Raw genomic sequence first — 22,294 nt, 5'->3', positions numbered from 1 at the left:
ATCCACTGCAAGGTGATAGGCAGATGAAGATGTACAAGTTGTGTTAAGGCAAGGGTTTAATGACAAAGTCCAGGCAAGAATAGCCTTGCGGATTCAAGTGAGACCTTTGAAGTGAGACAGTCAAAGCCAACTTTGTTCATAGCAGATGAGATAGGCGAGACTGTGGCAACGTGTTGTCAACCTGGAAGAACATAGCAAGATGAGAAAGACGAGACAAGATTAAAGGAAGGATGTGAAATACAACCAACTATAGGACAATTGCTTTACTAACTTCAAAATGTCACTGGTTGTCAACTTTTAGTTTCTACTGACTTGTAGCATCTCTATTGCGAATGGTGAATGATCTTCCAAGTAAGAAATTCAAACATAAACAATTAAATGGTTAATATCCACAAGTGATAAGTAAATTATGCATAAAAACAGCATTTTTCTGTTCAGACTTCAGAACAGTGTGGTGATAGGGGCCATGCTGCTCTCCTTGGGCACAAATAAACTAAAAGGTGATTGAGCCATGATTACGTGTGTGTTATGGGTCCAGTTAACCTTATTTTATTATCAGCAATAACAGTTACCTGGAGGTCACACAGAAATGGCTAACCTTTGGCTTTGTTATACAGGATAAAGCAATTCAGCCCCGGTAGCTAATCAGTCTTAAATTCTCGGCTGTTTATATCTGAGCAAGGAACTGCGTCTGCTGCGGGAACACAAATTTCCTCCTATATGGAGTAGTCAAGGTACGCCAACACCTTAGCCACCGACATAGGAAAGCTGCAGTGTTTAAAAAAAAGGCTGTTGTGGTCCAGGTGGTGTCCCACAGAAAGCACAAAAAAACTTCAGTAAGTGTGTGGTTAAAAAAAAAGGAATTCCAAAATGTGCGTGTCTAGGTGTGTGTACACCCTGATTGTGTGAATGGCAGTGTGAAAGTCCCCTGTCCTGGATCTCTAAAGGACTCTGGTAGTGTGCATGTTTGAAAGCATTAAGTATATCATATGGGTAGAATGGACTGAGTGTCTGCAAACATATTGTTAGAGAAAGGAAAATGTGAGAAGACTGATTGTTCAACATAAATGTGAAAAGCAAAAGCAGCTCAGTGAATCCTGTGGAAAAAATAGCAGAGAAAGTGAACAAAAGTTAAAAGAGGAAAAGACACAGAAAGAACAGGCAAATTATTGTAGTTCTACCTCAGTGTTTGAAAAGAAGCAAAGAGTCTGAGGATGAACTAGATGATGTATCCCTGCCTTCCCCAAGCATGGTTTCAACAAGGCCCATGCCAGGTGACACCACTTGAGTCCTTGATGAAGCCAGCATCAGTTCCCAATAGCTCTACGGAAGATGCAGAGATGCAAAGGGGATGAGCAAATTGTTGATTTAAATGCACCTTCAACTGATTTAGTTGGAGCTCTAAAAAAAAATGCTCTCCTCGCACTGTAGATGAGCATAAAGTGCTGGACAGAAGACAATCACGTTAATGAATACATAAAACTTGTGCGTAATTGCTTTCAAAAGTATTCCTGATTAACATTGGAAGCAGGATGCCGGTCTAAATAAATATCATTGTAAATAAGTTGCATCCTAAGTTGAAAATATATACTATTCCTTATGTGAGATGAGAAGAGTTAAGTAAAATTACAAGTGTTTACAATATTACCAATAGCAATTACATCAAAGCATTAAAGCTGTTAAGGAGAATGAGGACAATACTTGCATGAGACTTCTTGGATGCTCCACTATACCCTCTAAGCGATATTGTACATTGTTTTAAAAGCATTGCAATAGCTGTCCTATATAAGTGGAATGTTTTTTTACTGTTTTATATTTAACCACATGGACTATGACCAAATTTTGGCTAATTATTATCAAACTAACTTTTGCTTAATTTTCACTGTAAACTTTGGTTTTAACATTACCTGCTTTATATCCATATGGCTCATGTGACACACGTGTGACTAATAATTCTTTGTTTTGAACGGCGTAGCCATCTTAGATAATGTTATTCTAAATTTATGATTTTATAACTTTTGATTCACGTCAACAGACATAGAAATGGAATGGTGAATACGGCAGAGATAAAACATGGGAATGTCTGTGTTTTTGCTTGCAGACTGCCTGGCCACTGGACTCGAAGATGCCCTTGGGCCAACGCAACTTTGTTAACAGCTTCTGTATTCACCACCACCAGTACCACAAACTACGCAATTTACTTTAAATAATCTGTTCCCAAACTATATTCCAGAACTTGGATAATTTTCATTCTGTCCATTCTCAAATACCAACTGATGCAAACTCACATGTTATTTCTTTGACTTCTCCTGCAAGGCTACCTTCCCTCCCATTCTGCTCAAGCAGTTGAACTTCCTATAACCATATAACAATTACAACACAGAAACAGGCCATCTTGGCCCTTCTAGCCCGTCCCGACGCTTACACTCACCTAGTCCCACTGGCCTGCACTCAGCCCATAACCCTCCATTCCTTTCCTGTCCATATACCTATCCAATTTTACTTTAAATGACAATACCAAACCTGCCTCTACCACTTCTACTGGAAACTCGTTCCACACAGCTACCACTCTCTGAGTAAAGAAATTCCCCCTCATGTTACCCTTAAACTTTTGCCCCCTAACTCAAATCATGTCCTCTTGTTTGAATCTCCCCCACTCTCAATGGAAAAAGCCTATCCACATCAACTCGATCTATGCCCCTCATTATTTTAAATACCTCTATCAAGTCCCCCCTCAACCTTCTATGCTCCAAAGAATAAAGACCTAACTTGTTCAGCCTTTCCCTGTAACTTAGGTGCTGAAACCCAGGTAACATTCTAGTAAATCTTCTCTGTACTCTCTCTATTTTGTTGATATCTTTCCTATAATTCCTATAATCCTATAATCCATAATAATGAAGAATGGTCATACAGTGTCACAGTCGGTGACCATAACAGATCAGGAAGACAATGAAAGGTTCGACGGCAACTGCATCACCTCTCGCTCTCTCTCTCTCTCTCCCCCCCAACGTTACACCAGAACTACTTCGACCTAAACTGAACTGAACTCTTCACCATCGTAAGACTATCCATTTACCCCTAGACTTTAAAAGAGCATGGTTTTGATTGCTATTTCCACACTTCTGTATATCATTGCTAACCTGTTTCATATATTTGCATTTTATAGTACTGTATTACTTAGTTTACTAATAAACACTATTAGTTACAGTAATACCAGACTCCAATGTGTATTCCATTTCTGCTGGTTGGGTAACCCGGTCACGGGGTACGTGACAGCATTTACTGGGTATATGGCCAACAGGCCTATCACTGCCTGCCAGGCGCATCCACTTCGTAAATGGAATCTTTGGTCTGAACTAAAACCATGGAAAGGCTGTTGCCTACATAGATGTACCAGATCTATGTACCATAGCTATGGGACTGCCATCAAAGGACTATGGAGACTGCGTGTTTCTGGACTGTAGTGTTTCCGTTCTGGGAACCTGCCAGACTAGCTCATGAAAGCATCAACATGGCCTCAGCGCTACTGGAGGAATTGGCTAATGATACAACCTTAGCACTACATTTTACAAGCCAGGCCATCGATGACATTACTATGGAAAAGCTGGCAATTTGCATTGTGGCCTATTAAAATTGACTAGCACTAGACTTTATGTTTCCTAGAAGAGGTGGTACTTGTGCCATTATTAACCAGAAGTGTTGCACGTTTTGCCCATGTTATCAATAGTCAACTGTCCCTGAGGAAACTGTCAGAGTTTCAGAGACTCTGTGCTACTGATAATCAGTGAAGTACAAGTTGTCCTCTACAGAACACACAGGAGGGAGTGTGGAAGTTGCGTTAAAGGCAAGGGTTAAAGAAAGTCCAACAAGTATAGCCTGAGGCAGTTGTAGTCAAGTGAGACCACCAACCTTGCTTCCTGTAGAGCAGATAGCTAAGAATGACTGTAAGTTGTATAATCAACAGAGAAATGCCTTCCCTTTATACAGTGGGGGCTGCCAGAAAGAGATGAGACAGGATTAACAGAAAGATGGAAATATACTCAACAACTAACTTGAAAGCGTCATTGGTTGTCAGCCTTTAGTTTCTATACAAATGACAGGGTGGGAAGACGTACACTCAAGATAGCTGTGAGAGTTGGTAGATTTATAAAAGACATCAGTAGACAGCTTGTTTCCAGAGAACTAACCAGTTCCCCTCGATCACCACCCTCTTTTATCTGACAGAACTGGTCCTCACACTGCCAAATTAAAAAATCTGGAGCGGCTAAAAAATGACAGATGGAATTTAATGCAGACAAGTGTGAAGTGTTGCACTTTGGGAGGACAAACCTCTGTAGAATTTACATAGCGAGTGGTAGGACACTGAGAACAGAGAGCATTAGAACAGAGGAATCTGGAAATACAGACCCATAATTCCTTGCAAGTGTTGTCACAGGTAGATAGGGTTGAATTTCCAGCATCTGCAGATGTCCTAGGGTTGTAAAGAGAGCTTTTGGTACATAGGTCATAAATCAAATTATTGAGTATGGTGTGCAGTTCTGGTCACCTATCTACCGGAAAGATATCAATAAGATTCAAAGAGTAACGAGAAATTTGCAAGGACGTTGCCAGGACTTGAGGGCCTGAGTTACAAGGAAAGATTGAATAGGTTAGGATTTTATTCTGTGGAGCTGGGTGAATGAGGGGAGATATGATAGAGGTATACAAAATTATGAGGGGTACAGGCAGGGTAAATGCAAGCTGGCTATTTCCATTCTGAATTGCCGGTCCATGGCCTCCTCTACTGCCACGATGAGGCCACTCTCAGGTTGAAGGGGCAACAACTCATATTCTCTCTGGGCAGCCTCCAACTTGACAGCATGAACATTGATTTCTCTAACTTCCTGCAACTTGACACCCCCCCCCCCCCCCCACAACCTCTCTTTTTCCATTTCCCCTCTGGCACCCCTCATACACCTTTTCCTCTGCTGCCCCTCCTCCTACCCTTTCTTCCATGGTCTACTTTCCTCTCCCATCAGATTGCTTTTTCTTCAGCCCTTTACCTTTCCCACCTATCACCTCCCAGCAACCCACACGCCAATCTTCCCCCCTCATCTGGTTCCACCTACCACTGTCTAGCTTGTCCTTTTTCCCCTCCTCCCACCTTCTTATTCTAGCTTCTTCCCTTTTCCTTTCCAGTCCTGAAGATTCTCAACCCAAATCATCTTTATTCTTTTCCATAGATACTGCCTGACCTGCTAAGTTCCTCCAATGTTTTATTTTTATGTTGTTCCAAAGGGTGGTTACCAAGCCCATCATGCCTGTGCTGGCTCCTTGAAAAGAACTATTCAAGCATTCCCACTCCCCAGCTCTTGCCTCAGCATTTTTCTCCCTTTTCAATAGTTGTACAGTTCCCTTTGGAAAATTATAAATGAATCTATTCTAATGTCAAACAATTCATTCTAGATACCAGTGATCGACAGCATAAGAAAATATAATCTCTGCATAAAACCAAAGTCACAGCACCATTCAAATAGTCTGCTCGGCACCCTTGCAAAAGACAATGCCATCCTTTCTGTTGTGTGGAGTATTAAACTAAATACAACACTCCAGCCAAGCCCTGATTAGTGTTGCATAGAAGGTTTAGCATTATATTCTGGCATTGGCCCTCCATGTCTCTTATTAAATAACATTTCTTTTTTAAAAATAAGAGTTTCATGATTTAATTCTGCTGCATCCAAAATTATACGTTAAATTATTTATTCAGATGCTTTTGCTACTACCTCCCAAGACAGGGGTATTGAACCTTTTCGAAAGTCCAAACTGGCAATAATCTAAAAAAAAATTCACCACATGCCATGGTACTTTTGAGCAGAGGATACCATTGATTAATGCATTAGTCACAATAATTATGGACTTTAAAAGATTAGCCTCATTGCTCATTTACATATATTCATTGTTTTACTATTTAATAAAAATATAACAAAGACAAATTGAAACACATGAAGCATTTTAGAAAACCTGTTCAAAATGATTAACATTAATCTTTTAAAAAGACATTGAACAATATTATTATTCAGGTCTACAAGGATTTCAAAACATGTCACCCATCATCATCTGTTCTCACAACTATCCAGCTGATGTGAGAAGCTCCCTCTTCAAGCAGCTCACTGCTCTTAGGTTATAAAAAATAATTTGCTTCTTCATTGGCAGTAAAGCTAATCACAATGCATCCTTTTATTATGAGTGGAGTGTAAAGAATCAAGGGTGGCAACGCATACACATGCCATCTTGGACATGTGCACCATAGGTCCAACACCCCAGTCTAGGATATTCAAAACTATGATAGAAATTTTGAATAAAAATACTTGGAAGGGTGAGGAAAACAAAAACATTTTCCTGCGCTGTGGGTAGTTATAAGCCGAATTTAATGCCAGCAATGTGCAATGGAAAGAGTGTCAATCAATGTGCTGATAGCCTTGATCAGTGGCATGGGGTGTAGCAATCAGCACAATGCTTTACAGCACCAACGATCACCAATGAGGATTCAATTCTTGCCGCTATCTGTAAGGAATTGTTTACTCTCTCATGTAACGGTGTGTGTTTCCTCCAAGTGCTCCAGTTTCCCCCCACATTCCAAAGATGCAAGGTTCTGGTTACATATACGGTGAGTTGTGGGCATGCTATGTAGGCCTTGGAAGCATGACAACACTTGTGAGCTCCCTGAAGCACAATCCCCAGACTGTGTTGACATAAGTGACAAAAAAAAGTGACACATTTCATTGTGCGTTTCGATTTGTTCATACAACAAAACTAATTTTTCCAATCTTTACTAAGCATTTTTTACCATCTGCCTCTATGTGGCCTTACAGCTTAATAGCTGCTTGCACCTTCTCTGTAACTGTACTCTCCATTGTGTTAATGTTTTCCCTTGCACTACCTCAACATACTGATGTGATTAAAATATCTGTTTTGTATGCCATTCGTACAAAGTTTCTTACTGTACCTCAGTCCATGAGACAAAGAAAAAAAAATTCACCAGTTTTAAATTGAAATGGTACTTGGGTGAAGTAACTTACAGGGCCAAGGTGGAAGAGGGGCATATAAGACTGCAAAAATTTGCCGATTTACTACCTTTTTACTTTAAGGATACTAGGATTTCAAGTTGATACTGAAAGCAGAGAAACACAAATCTGGTTAATAAAGTAGTACAGTGACAGCACAAAAAAATCTCCAATTTCTTTAGCTGCTCCAAGATGAATAAGCTATTCTAACTGCCCACAGGACATACATGAGCAAATACAATTTGTTCACTCTCCATAGTTCATCTTCTCCATACCAATGTCTGTGATTGTTGCTGGGTATGTTTCCAACAACAAAAAAAGAGTACAGTTGCTCATGGCAATCTGTGTTAGTCTGAGTTAAAGAACAAGTCAAAGTCTACTAGCAAAATGGAATGTAAGACATTTTTTAAATATTTGCAACATCATTCAGTGAGAAATCCCAAGTGGATGAGTCTTCTCAGCTTTGTAACCCCTGATTTCCATGTGGTACTAAGAAACAACTAAAAGCAATAGACACACCAAAGGTAATGGGACCAAACAACATCCAGCTGTAACTGATAACTTACAGGCCAACACAAGAGCTTCTAGCCAAGCTGTTCAGTAGATTTATGACAACAGGCATTTACCTGACATAGTGGAAAATTGTACACATTTGTCCTGTAAACAAAAAGCATAACAAATCCAGTCCAGCTGATGAAGAGTCAATATCAAACTAAAACAGTACAATCTTGTTTCTTAAAGAAACAAGAACAGAAAAATGGCCCTTTGGCCCACCTCATCCATGCCGATCATAATGCCTGTCTACACTAATCCCATTTTCCTGCATTAGGCCCATATCCTTCAATTATTTTCCTATCCAAGTACAGAGGTCCTGAAAGTACTAATGGCTCTACTTATGGAAATATGGCTACACAATTTTTTTAACAAGATCTTTACATAATCTTTCAAGCTAGTAAAGATAATGTTTCATGGTATCCATTAGCAGGAGAATGGGAACCAAAGCACCAGGTCAGAAAGTGGATGGACTGAGAGGAACACAGATGTAATAACCAGGAAGAACAGACAGGGACAAGGAAAAAGACAAATGTGACTGATGGGTTGATGTGTGTATTTTAATGCTAGGAATATTATGGATAAGGTGATAAGTAGAGAAAGGGACAGGAATGGATACTCAATATTCCAGTGTTTGCAATTTTTACAAATGATAGAGGAGGTTAGCAAGAGTTGGTGACGGGGGGGGGGGGGGAATAGAGTTTTCTACTATTAATCAAGGACAGTATCAGTTACACACAGAAGGGACATAATGGAGGGCTCATATTGGAGTTATATAGGTAGAACTCAAAAATAAGAACGGTGCAATCACTCATGGTTTTAAACTACAGGGCCCCAATAGTCACCAGGACTTTGAGAAACAAAATATGCAGGCAGATTAGGAAAATGTGCAAAATGTGCAGGGTTGTTGTAATGGGTGACTTCAACTTCCCTAATTTAGACTGGGACCTCCTTAGCAAGGGGTTTTGAGAGAGCAGAATTTGTTAGGTGCATCCAGGAGAGTTTTTTAAATCAATCTGTAGATAATCCAACAAAAAGAGGGTCTGTACTGTTGGGTAATGAGCCTTGCTAGGTGACTGACCTTTCTAAGGGAGAACTGTAAGGGAATCTTAAGTTTTAAGATAACTATAGCTAAGGATAAGTACGGACCTTGTGGGAGAGTATTAAATTGGAGCAGGGCAAATTACAAGAGCATTAGGCAGAGTTTTAGGAGAAGCATAGGAGAACAATGGCGCCTAATGGCAACTCCTTTGCTTGCATCTTCAGAAACAGCTCTATTTCTATCTTTAATCTCTATTTTTCTCTTTCAGGGTTCTTTTGAAGACCCTGACCTGGAGTTACAAGCTGATTTTGGTTCTTTGCAGGAATGGGACCCGCTCTCGGGGTCTCACAACTGGGCGTTATTCAAAATGCCAAAGACGCGGCCTGGAAGACTAGTGCGCCTTCAGGATTCCAGGATTTCAGGATTTCATGGCTCTGTAGGCAGGCAGACTCGAGGTCGGTACCACCGCAAGAAATTGGTGTGTCATGGGAGATGGAAGATCGAAAGCAGCAAGCTGTGTGCCCAGAGCCCCGAGTTCCTTGGGTACAGAGCTCGGAAAATTGATCACAACTAATTTGCAATACATCTCAGGCAAATATCAGGAAAAAAGATATTAGGATATGGTTTAGTGCATTAAGATAGGTTTGTAAAATTGATCTGTATTCCCTTCAGTTTACTAAATTGAGGAGGAGATGCTTCAAAAAATAATCACCCAGTGGAGGAAAGATGTGAACAAGGCAGCACTACAAATACAATGAGTTACATTGGGTAGTGGATACAATCAAATTGGTTAAAAGATATTTAAGCAGTACATAAATCAGAAATATTTAAAGGGAAAAGGACCAAAAGTACGCTACCTCAGTTAGGCAACTTGGTCAGCATGCAGGAATTAGGCCTAGGGGCCTTTCTGTGTGTTATATGAAAATATAGTGGGCTGATTAGTACATTTGCAGACGACACACAAATTAGCAGAGTTTTGGATGGTGATGAAGGATAAAACAGGATCTAGATTAGTTAGAAATACAAGATGAGAAGACAGAACAGAATTAGGCCAATCGGCCCATCGAAGCATTCCATTGTGACTGATCTGTAACTCCTCTCAACCCCATAACCTTTGACGACCTCACTAATCAGGAACCTCCACTTGGTAACCATCTTTACCAAGTCAACACTATACATGCTACCTTTTAACTGTCTTCTGAAATGACCCAGAATCCTCTCAGTGATAACAACATACTAGAAACCTCACGACAGTGGTTATAAAGTTGGCCCAACACTACTCTTAAGGACAAATAAATGGGATTAAATGCTAAGAGTGGAGAGGGTAAACATCAAGAGAAGGGACTGGTGACACAAGGCCAGAAGTGATCGGTGAACTGAGGGTGGGGATGGGAGTGTAAGAGACATTAAAATAATAAGATAGTTTGTGCCACATGAAAGAAGGGGATGGGAGACAGAGGTAAACGGATCATATGAAGGCAGACAAAAAAAACAATGGACCCCAGAGTAGGGGAGAAAAGGGAGCCAGTGAAGACAATTGCCAGAGGTGATAAGCAGGAACACAATGAAACGGCAAAGATAGAAATTGGAACAAATGGATAGGAGAACTGAAATGGCATGCAAACAGGAACTGGAGATGGTCATTATGGACAGAGAGCACAAATGTTCTGCAAGTTAGTTGCCTAGACTGCACTTGATCTGACTAATGCAGAGGCCACATTTAGCCCAACAAGCTCCACCACAGTCACAGCCCTCCCCACCATCAACGACATCTTCAACAGGTGGTGCCTCAAAACAACATCTACTTTAGGACTTTGATCACCAGGAACATGATTTTACTTAGTACTTCCATGGGGGAGGAAGCACAGAAGACTGAAGACCAACACTCATCAATTCAGAAACAGATTCTTTTCCACCACCTGATTTAATCATGAACACTAATTAACCCATGAATGTTATTGCACTCACAATGTTGGTGAGACCAGATCCAGATTAGGAGACCGCTTTGCTAAGTACCTATGCTCTGTCTGCCAGAAAAAGTGAGACCTCCCAGTAGTCACCCATTTTAACTCCACTTCCCATTCCCATTCTAACATGTCAATCCGTTGCCTCCGCTACTGTTGCAATGAAGCCACACTCAGGTTGGAGGAGCAACACCTTATATTCCATCTGGGTAGCCTCTTAACCTGATGGCATGAACATCGATTTCTCCGACATACAGTAATGGTCACTCTACCTCATCTTTCCCCATCCCCTTTTCCCGCCCTCACCTTTATCTCCTTGCCTGCCCATCACCTCCCTCTGGCGCTCTTCCCCTTTTCTTTCTTCCATGCCTTCTGTCTTCTCCTATTAGATTCCCCCTTCTCCAGCCCTGCATCTCCCTCTCACCAATCAACTTCTCAGCTCTTTACTTCACCCCTCTCCCCCCACCCCAGTTTTCACCTATCACCTTGTATTTCTCCCTCCCCTTCCATCACCTCAGCTTTTTTACTCCAGTCCTGCTGAAGTGTCTCAGCCCAAAACATTGACAATACTCTTTTCCATAGATACTACCTGGCCTACCGAGTTCCTCCAGCATTTTGTGTGTGTTGCATGGATTTCCGGCATCTCCAGATTTTCTTTTGTTTGTGAATATTATTACACTATTTAGTTTGAAATGTTATGTGATATTATAAATCTGCTGCAAAGCAATAAACTTCCTATCATATAAAACACAGATAATAAACCTGATTCTGAGAAGGGTTCTATAAACAACAACATGATAATGAGCAATTATGTACTTTAGCTGTTAAAAATCTGCCAAGCATGTAAAAAGGACAATATTACAATAGTTAGGGGGGAGTTAAATATGCAGGTACGTTGAGAAAATCAGGTTGGTGCTGGACCTCAAGAGAGGAAATTTGGAGAATGCCGACAAGAGGGCATTTTAAGCAACTTGTGGTTGAGCCCACAAGGGAAAGGCAATTTTGGATTGGGAGTTGTGTAATGGGCCAGATTTGATAAGGGAGCTCAAGGTAAAGGAACACTTGGGAGGCAGTATTTATAATATGATGAAGTTCACCCTGCAGTTTGAGGGGAACAACATCAGATGCATCAGTAAAGTGGAGTAAAGGGAATTGGAGACATGAGAGAGGAGCTGGCCAAAGCTGATTGGAAGGGGTCACTAGCAGGGATAACAGTAAAACTGCAACGGCTGGAGTTTCTGGGGACAATTCGGAAGGTGAAGGATAGCTATATATTCCAAAGATGAAGTATTCTAAAGGGAGGATGAGGCAAGCATGGCTGACAAGGGAAGTCAAAGACAGCAGAAAAGCAAAGGAAAAGGCAAATAACAGCAAAAATTAGTGGGAAGTTAGAAGATTGGGAAGCTTTTAAAATCCAACAGAAGGCAACTAAAATAAGCCATAAGAGAAAAGATGAAATATGAAGGTAAGGTAGCCAATATAAAAGAGAACACAAGATGATTTTTCAGAAACATAAAGAGTAAAAAGGTTCTAAAGGTTCAAAGTTTCATTTTATTATCAAAGTATACAACTCTGAAGTTCTTTAATTCTCTGGTGTAGCCATGAAACCAAGAAAGAAAAGCAAAATGATTATCAACCCTCAAATCCCACCTCCCTGTATAAAAAAATAATCCAAACAATCTCCAAAGAGCAAAACACAGTCTCCAACAGTTCCAGCATCACATTCAAGACGAGAAAAAAATGAAACAGTGAAAAAGATGGTCCCATGATCTTTCCAAACGATGTCAACCAAAGGACCGTTGTACACAGGTACTATCTTGACTGGAAGTCAAGAGTGGCTAAAAGAGAGGGAGATGGAATATAGTGTAGGGAAGTGCAAGGTCATGCACTTTGGTAAAAGGAATAAATCTGCAAACCATTTTCTAAAAGAAAAGAAGATTTAAAAATCAGGAGAGCAAAGGGACTTGGAAGTCCTTTTGCAGGATTCCCTAAAGGTTAATTTGGCGGTTTATTAGGTGATGAGTAAGGCAAATGCATTGTTAGCAATTATTTTTAGAATACAAGAGCAAAGATATCATTCTAAGGCTGTATAAGGCATTGGTCAGATCTCACTTGGAGTACTGTAAGCAGGCTTGGGCTCCTTATCTAAGGAAAGATGCGCTAGCATTGGAGAGGGTCCAGAGGAGCTTCAAGAGAATGATTCTGGGAATACAAGGGCATTTGACACCTCTGGGCCTGTTATCACTGGAGTTTAGACAATGACAGGGGACCTCATTGAAACCTATCAAATACTGAAAGGTCTACGCAGAGTGGATGTGGAGAGAATGTTTCCTATAGTGGGTAAGTCTAGGACCAGAGGGCACAGCTTCAGAATATAGGTATATCCATTGAGAACAAAGATGAGGAGGAATTTCAGTACTGGCACCTAGTCAACAATGTGGAAAATTGCCCAGGTATGCCTCATTCACAAAGTCATCTCAAATCCAATCTTGCTGACTACCACCCTATCAGCACACTCACATCATCAGCATAATGTCAATGATAGAACGAGCAATCAAACAAGATTTACTCTCCAACAGCCAGCTTAGTATTGTCCAATTTGGGTTTTGCCTCTGCTCTATACCCTAACATAGATCAATGGAATTCAATGGCCATTACCAAATCCCCATTAATATGATGGAGTCAACTTTGCCCAGAAACTCTTCTTGATCAGCCACGTAAATAGCATGGCTGGCTACCAGAGGTCAAATGCTGAACATTGCAAGTGACTCAATACAGTCACTGTTACTCTGACAACTCCTCACAAACTCACAACCCATGGGAATACCACCACCCATCAGCCAGTAATGACTGAGAAATACATTTCCATTCTATCACAATTGCTGGATCTAAATCCGAAAAACTCCCTCACCAGCAACATTGTGGAAATACTTTCAACAGAGAAACTGCAGCAGTCCAAAATGACAGCAAGGTCCCCATCAATCAATACCGGAGTTTGGTTTACGTTACTCTGAAAGTATTCTGTCGATGCTGTGCTCTGGACTTCTGAGCGGTCCATCAACCCATAAACATCTAATATTAATAAAACATTGCTTTGATAGTGATAGAGTGCTATATTTATTGTGGGAATGATTACGAGTTAACAAGAGCCCTATCAAGTACTGTGTCCCTTACCAATGCTAACGTAATTGGAATTAGCCACCTGTTATCTTTAAACTATCCTTGTCTACAGAAATGAAAGACTGAGTTGACACTCCAAAACATGTTGTGTCTGATATATGCTAAGAGATTTAAAGAAAAAGCAAGTGACCAGAATAGTATACAGATTAAATAAAAAGCAATAAATAGTCCAATTAGAATTCATGTTTAGTCCTCTTTTCATTCATAATTATCCCAATAAGAACACAGAACAGTACAGAAGACCCTGTGGCCCACAATATTGTGCAAACTAATGAAACTAGAAATCAAATGCCCAACTGAACTAATCCATTCTGCCTATGCAATCCTTCATTTCCTGCAACCTCTTGAATGCCTCCATCCACTACCACCCAGGCAATGCACTTCCACATACCAAAGACTCCGTATGGAAAAAAAAATGTCCTGTTCATCTCCTTCAAACTGACCCACTCATCTTAAAACTCATCTGTCTGGTATTATATATTTCAATACCTGGAGAAAGAAAAACAAAGTGATTGCCTATTCTATCTGTACTTCTCAATTTTATAAACCTATATCACATTCCTCTCAGCCTTCTGAGAAAACCCAAGTTTGTCCAACTTCTCATTATAGCACATGCCCTCTAATCCAGGCAGCAACCTGGTCAACTCTTCTGCACCTTCTCCAAAGTCTCCACAACCTTCCCATAATGGGGTTAACAAAAGTGAATGCAATATTCCAGATTGTGTCTAATTAGTTTTACAACTTCCCAACTCTTGAACTCACTTAGTTGAGTAGTAAAGGGAAGCATGACATATGCTCTTTAATCTACATGCTTAGCCACTTTCAGGGAACCATGGGCTTGGACTACAGCACATCAACACTGTCAAGCATTTTGCCATTAATGGTGTAGTCTCTTTACATTTGATCTCTCAGACAGCCACATTTTACATCTGACCTTTTTTTTGACCATAACTACATCTAATTTATATACCACTGTATCATTTGCCAGTCTTCTACACTATCCACTACATTACTATTTTTTGTATTTTCTGCAAACTTAATTAAAATCACCCACTACACTTTTATCCAGGTCATTTAAATACATCACAAACACATGTGCATTTGTGAAAATATCGCAATTTGCAATATTCTTATATAACATTGGGACATGCCCTCTGTAGATACAACTTACAAAAATATTACATTTTCTTATTAATGAGAGATGATCATCCAGCTCCCAGGGTCACATTTATTCTTTCCTAATGCTGAAACTCTGCAGTTTATTATCTTACACCCACTTCTCATCTGTCCCAAAGTGAAAACATTAAACTTGGAGAGTTATTCTACCTTGCATAAAATGTAAAGCAAATACATACCATTATCTATATAAGAATAGCAATTTCCAAATTCAGTGCTATCAATCTGATCCACAAATATGGTAAAACTACATTATCATGGGTTCACCTCTTGCCATTACTTTCAGATTTGATATAATGCCTTAAGAATTTTATATTTATGCAATAGATAAAAGCATTTCTGAATAGCAAAAAGCATTTCGTAAACAGTAAGCTTCAAGAAAACTATGTCGTGTTAACGTAGTTCAGCCGAATTCTACGTTAACGGGGCAACGTAATATAAATCAGCAAAGAAAGCATCCAATTTTAGTTTAGAGAAATTGTGGTTTGTTTCCCAAAATCTAAGATGATGAAAACTAATAACTAATTTTCTTTGTCAGTCATTAGTAATCCTAAAGTTATCCGTCGTGCTTATTTTTGTAAGTTCCTTGAGAATTAAATTTACTTACTACTTAATATACCCAAATCGATGTTGAAGCATCAATTGTAAATAATAGACCACATTTCAGTTAGTTACTTTCTCCTCTACACAATTAACACCCTCCAACAGAGAACCTGTGTCACGCTGTGATTTTCATGACAATTACAGAACAATCGGCATTTACGAAAACAGTAAGTCGGCTTTAATTTAAACGAGGTTTTAAATTGATAGTGCATAAAAGCAAAAGTTCCACGTTTTACCTGATAACTGAGATTAGTTATCAAACCATTTAATCTTACATTTGATTAACTCTGTCCTCACAAATTATTTACGATCGGTGACGATGAATATTTACACTTCGGAAAAAATGCCGAATATTCAGCAGGACTTCATCAATATTATGATTTACCCTCTGAAACAAAAGGCCTATATCTGTCAGCGTTAACAAAGCCTGAATCTTTCAATAACAAAAGCCTGGAGGACATTGTACACCCTTACCACCGACTTCAAAACAGCATTGGAACAAACACTATCAGCTGGTAATTAGTAAAAAAAATCAGTTTCCCCCCTCACACACACTTACCAACATCTTGATCGAATGGATTGGCGTTAAAGAGAGGCATGTCTGAAGCGCGTATCTCTCGGTACGCGGACGTTCGTTCACTTTGTTGCAGTCGGACTCGCCCGTTTCGCTGTGTGAGACCCCCGGATTCACTCCGCCGACGCCTGCGGCAGCTCCAGCCCAGCCTGGCCGCGGCGGACCTTCCGTTCCGGCCGGGTTGTGTCAGCGCCGCGATGGCCGAGCCGCCTCCCGTCGTGGCTACTGCCGGCACCAGCTCCGAGCCATCCTTCCACAGCCGTCAGCATCGGCTCCGAGCCCTCAGCCCTGTCCAGATGCCGAACCGAAATCCAGAAGGTCTCACATGGAAACACAGCATGTTGGGAAATCAGGGCGCCTTTCGCACTGCCTGCGGAGAGGGAGAGCTGTGATCAAACTGTGAAGTTACACAGGGGCACAATATTTATTTCATATCGGCGAATATGTATCTACCAAAACTATTCATAGTGTTTTTTGTATATATCGTTGTATTATGATCACAGTTCAGATTTCCCCCTCCCATTCACTAGCCCAAAGTCTATGAGATCAGTAACGTAATCGTGCAACTCCTCTAACAGGCAGATTGTAAGGAGCAACACTGAAACATTACACCTGTTCATACATAACTATAGTTATCGCTCTTTAGTTAAACAGTGACATGTGTGTATGACCCCGAAGAGTCATTCGGCTCGCTGTGACATACTTCGTCAACGACTACCCCGCCCCTTGCTCTCCTAGTCCTGACCCTATTCTATCCTTCGGAGTCTAACGCTGTTATTCCTTTCAGTTTAAACCGCCTCCTTATATTTTCGTATGCTTCATTTTGGTCTTTTGATGCTAAATTTCTGCAGGATTTTTTTCTAGCTCATTCTCAGCTTATGCTTTCTCAAATCAATCCACAAACTCAAATTCAAATTAATTGTTATATATATATATATATATACACACACATAAACAGTATATAGAATTCAATTGACTTTATTACTTACATCCTTCATATACATGAGTAAAAATCTTTATATTACGTGTTCGTTCAAATGTGCAATAAACAATTATAGTAATTTATAATACATATTATGTACAAAAGGATAATCAATATAACATAGAAATACAGTTGCGTCAGCATGAAGTAAGCAGTCTGATGGCCTGCTGGAAGAAGCTGTCCCAGAGCCTGTTGGTCCTGGCTTTTATGCTGCGGTACCATTTCCCAGATGGTAGCAGCTGAAACAGTTTGTGGTTGGGGTGACTCAGGTCCCCAATGATCCCTTGGGCCCTTTTTATACTTGTCTTTGTAAATGTCCTGAATAGACCATAGGAGCAGAAGTAGGCCATTTGGCCCATCGAGTCTGTTCCGCCTTTCAATCATAGGCTGATCCAATTCTTCCAGTCATCTCCACTCCCCTGCCTTCTCCCCATACACTTTGATGCCCTGGCTATTCAAGAAACTATCTCTGCCTTAAATGCACCCAATGACTTGGCCTTCACAGCCACTCGTGGCAAAGAATTCCACAAATTTACCACCCTCTGACTAAAGTAATTTCTCCACATCTCTGTTCTAAATGGACGTCCTTCAATCCTGAAGTCGTGCTCTCTTGTCCTAGACTCCGCTACCATAGGAAATAACTTTGCCATATCTAATCTGTTCAGGCCTTTTAACATTTGGAGTAGTGGGAAGTTCATATCTACAGATGCGCTGGGCTGTCCGCACTACTCTCTGCAGAGTCCTGTGATTGAGAGAGGTACAGTTCCCATGCCAGGCAGTGATGCAGCCAGTCAGGATACTCTCAATCATGCCCCTATAGAAAGTTCTTAGAATTTGGGGGCCCATACCAAGCTTCTTCAACCGTCTGAGGTGAAAGAGGTGCTATTGTGCCTTTTTCACCACACAACTGATATGTACAGACCATGCATCCAGGATATAAATGCAATGGAAAAAAATGATATTTTTTTCCAGCAGCACAGTACAGAACAAACTTAAATAACATAAACTTCCACAATTATTTTGTTACATTTTCCCCACCCCACATTCTGTAGGAACTGTCCTACCAGTATCTTCTTGTCAACCATCATCCAACCACTGAATATAACGTGTCTTCTTCAGTCTAGGAAACTCTTACACTTTCACTGACCTGGTCCTTTCCTATTTTGGTCTTGAACTTTGACTTGACTTGACTTGACTCTCCTCTGCTCTCTCACTCTACACTCCAGAGCTTCATGGACTGATACTTGCATCAGACATCCCTGTTGTACTTTGTCACTGCAGAAACTAATCAAACGTAAAACATGGGAGCCTGGGAGAACGTGTACACATAGTCTTTACTTTAGTAAGGTGCTTTCTGTGGAGGCGTAATAATGGAGGCGTAACCAATCACATACCTTTACATATAAAGTGTAAGGAATTATGTAAACTAAAAGTTTGCTAAATCAAACAATATATTTACAATTACTCAAATACTACTGAAATGTTAAATACACAAACTACCTTCCTGCTTAGCTATATACTCGAATTCAATATAGAATGCATTTCAACGATATAATGCAACTATTATATAGACATCCAGAGCATAGTAAATTTTAAATTGTCCCATTCGGGACCAAAAATTTAACTGCTGTGATGGATTACTTACTCTTGTGGAATAATGTCTTCCCTGACAAGGGGGATCACTCTGCTTGGCAGGTGAGACTGGGGGCTGTGAAACAATCTCATGCTCTGAGGACTTCTCCGTGGTGGTTGTAGGGGTTGACTCTGGGACTGCAGGAAGTGTTTCTGACATATCTGGACACCTTTCTTCTCTAACGATTGACTCTGCTCACCTCAACTGATTGATGTGTCATCTCCAGATGACATCAGACACAATCTCCACTGTGTAGGAGAGAGGTCCAGTTCTGTCCGGTTATCCACTTTTGATCACGTTTGATATCATAATTTCCTTTACCTTTTGGAAAGACACCTCACACTGCTTTCCCTAATCCCATTTCTTCCCAACCTGTGGCAATGCGTTCACAGGGTGGAATACAGTACCCAGATTTCTCAGGAACATGTTAGAGTAACTGACTAATCCTAAAAAGGACTGCAGCTATGACATATCCTTTGGCCTTGGGGCATCCACCACTGCTAAAATTTTCTCAGCACTCTTGAGTGATCCTTGGGCATCGATACCTTGCAGCAGCTGGTCCAGAGCTTTCTGCCAGAGTGCAGGTGCAGATACTTCTTCAAAAATAAGCCTATTATAGCGATAAAACCCTTTGTGAGTGTCCATGATGAGAACCACTTTGAATTCTTCTTCCAACTCCATTTGTAGGTAGGCTTCAGCTAAGTACACTGTGCTGAATTGTTTCCCTCCAGAAAGGTTTGCAAAGATATCCAATGTCCTGCGAAGAGGGTATTGATTTACTTTCATTACTGGGTTGATGAAGACCTTAAGATCACCACAGATCCTGACAGACACATTCTTCTCGGCTAGAGGGACCAGTGGTGTTGCCTATGGACTCCACTCAATGTTGGACAGAATTCCTTCAGCCTACATGCAATCTAGTTCACTGGCTATATTATCATGAATGGTATAAGGTACCAAACAAGCTTTTCAAAATTTAGGTGTGGTATTTTCCTTTAACCCTATCTTATGCTTGATAAGTTTGACATACTTGAATACTAGCATCATCCAGTACCTTGCCTAATTCACTTTCAGTTAACTCAACTGCAGAGATGCGGAATGCAAATGGTTGATGGATCGCCAATCAAGTTGAAGTTGTATCAGCCAATCATGGCTCCACAATGCTGGCCCTTCTGTATTTCCACATACAAACCCAATGTGGCTTGAACTGAATTGAATTGATTTTCTTGCTTATGTACATCCTACATATACATGAGGAGTAAAAATCTTTATGTTATGTTTCCATAAATATTATAAATAGTAATTTATAATAAATATTATGTAGCACAGGATAGTCAATATAACATAGAAATACATTTGCATCAGCATGAATTAATCAGTCTGATGGCCTGGTGGAAGAAGCTGTCCCGGAGCCTGGTGTTCCTGGCTTTTATGCTGATGTACCATTTCCCCGATGGTAGCAGCTGGAATAGTTTGGGATTGGGGTGACCCAGGACCCGATGATCCTTCAGGCCTTTTTTACACATCTGCCTTTGCAAATGTCCTGAAGAGTGGGAAGTTCACATCTACAGATGTGCTGGGCTGTCCGCACCACTCTCTGCAGAGTCCTGCGATTGAGGGAAGTACAGTTCCCATACCAGACGGTGATGTAGCCAGTCAGGATGCTCTCAATTGTGGCCCTATAGAAAGTTCTTAGAATTGGGGGGCCCATACCAAACTTCTTTAACTGTCTGAGGTGAAAGAGGCACTGTTGTGCCTTTTTCACTACACAGTCAGTGTGTACAGACCACGTGAGATCCTCAGTGATGTTTGTGCTGAGGAACTTAAAGCTGTTCACCCTCTCAACCCCAGGTCCATTGATGTCAATAGTGGTTAGCCTGTCTCCATTTCTCCAGTAATCCCCAACCAGCTCCTTTGTTTTTGCGACATTGAGGAAGAGCTTGTTGATTGTTGTATTTCACTGTTACAGATGTCATTCCCACAGGTGTTACCTTTACTCCAGTACTTATCCTCCCCACAATTGAGCATATCTATACTGACTGTCACAGGAAAGCAGCATCCATCATCAGGGACCCCATCACCCAGGTCATGCTCTCTTCTCACTGCGGCCATCAGGAAGAAGGTACAGGAGCCTCAGGACACAGCACCACATTTAGGGACAGTTATTACCTCTCAACTCAGGCTCTTGAACCAATGAAAATAACCACTCAATTTCACTTGCCCCATCAGTGATATGTTCCTACAACCTATGACACACTTTCAAGAACTCTTCATCTCTTGCTCTTAATACTTATTGCTTATTTATTATTATTATTTTTATTTTTCTCAGCTCAAACTGGTAAAACCTGAAGAATGGGCATAGCCAAACATAATCATTTCTCAATTGCTCAGAACTTTTGGACTATTCTAGTTATGTTTATTATTGTGACTTTCTGAAGATTTACATAAATGGTGCTATGTTGGCCAAATTGTTTAATGCTATTTAATGCCATAATACTATGGGATGATACCATTTATAGATAATACTCTTAGGACAATATATATCCTGTTTATTTTCCATAGTCTTTCAATTTCCTCTTTTATTTCTGTTTTTTTTCACTAATTGATTTCTGTACATTATGTATGTTTGGAATGACTAAATCTATTAAGTAAGTTGTTCCTGCTTGTTTTTCCTGTATTATTGTATCCGGGTGATTATTATGGAGTGTTTTATCTGTAATAACAGATCGGTTGTAATATAATTTGTGGTACTGTACTCTGACTTTAAAACTGGATCAGGCTTGTATTTATAGAAAGGTATGGTTTTTTTTATGAGTTTGTATTTTAAAGCAAGATTTTGCTGAATGATGTTTGTCACTTGATTGTGCTTGTGTAAGTAATCAGATAAAGTTAAACTGCTACAGGATCCCGTAATGTTTTGAATTGTTTCTAGTTTCTCTTGGTATTTTCTGCATTTATTGACTTTTATTATATACATTTGATTTTTTTTTTGTGCGTTAACCACTTGATCCTGTTTTGTCACAATGATCCCTTTTGTTTCTGGAAAGCCGTCTCCAACTCTGAGCTAGGTGCTCAACACTTCCTTGTCGGCATCTCATCTGCTCAAGTCATTGGGATGTCTTCCATGGAGGGTCATGCTCTTCCATTGGTTAACTTTTTCTTCTCTAATGATAATTTCTTCACTTTTCTGGATTGCGCATTCTTTTAAGTTTAAATATGTACACTTCCTATCAGAATTGCATATGCTCGCATGAAGTGCTGAATCCTGTTTTCATTGATGAAAATATATCATTAAAAGTTTTATCTAACTGTTTATGTCTATTATTCCTCTTCCTCATTCTCTCTTTAGTGTTAATCTAAGCACATTCAAATGTACATAGTGCTTTCTAAAATTTGTCATTTCAATTTTTTTTTTCATTGTAAATTTTCCAGAGTGGTTTCAGACCAAGATATTATGCCAAAAGAATATGTTAATATGAGTATAGTGAAAGTTGTTATTGCCTTTGTTATGTTTTTGCTATTGAGCTCTGTTTAGCAGATTTTGT

At 40.1% G+C, this 22,294-nt stretch overlaps 1 protein-coding gene across 1 annotated transcript in view; it reads right to left on the bottom strand.

The window, feature by feature from the left end:
• The window catches only part of LOC140732252 (signal transducing adapter molecule 1-like), a 56,055-nt gene extending 39,540 nt beyond the window's left edge, over positions 1 to 16,515 (bottom strand). Inside the window, exon 1 of the mRNA XM_073054603.1 lies at positions 16,120 to 16,515. Within this exon, the coding sequence (XP_072910704.1) occupies positions 16,120 to 16,159 (40 nt within the window). The 5' untranslated portion in view covers positions 16,160 to 16,515. The remainder of the gene's footprint in view (positions 1 to 16,119) is intronic.
• Between the last annotated feature and the right edge of the window lie 5,779 nt (positions 16,516 to 22,294).

The sequence above is a fragment of the Hemitrygon akajei genome, chromosome 8 (genome assembly GCF_048418815.1).
Source record: "Hemitrygon akajei chromosome 8, sHemAka1.3, whole genome shotgun sequence".
Taxonomy (NCBI): Eukaryota; Metazoa; Chordata; class Chondrichthyes; order Myliobatiformes; family Dasyatidae; genus Hemitrygon; species Hemitrygon akajei.
The sequence above is the reverse complement of the archived record's forward strand: the minus strand, read 5'-3'. Positions and strand labels throughout refer to the sequence as shown.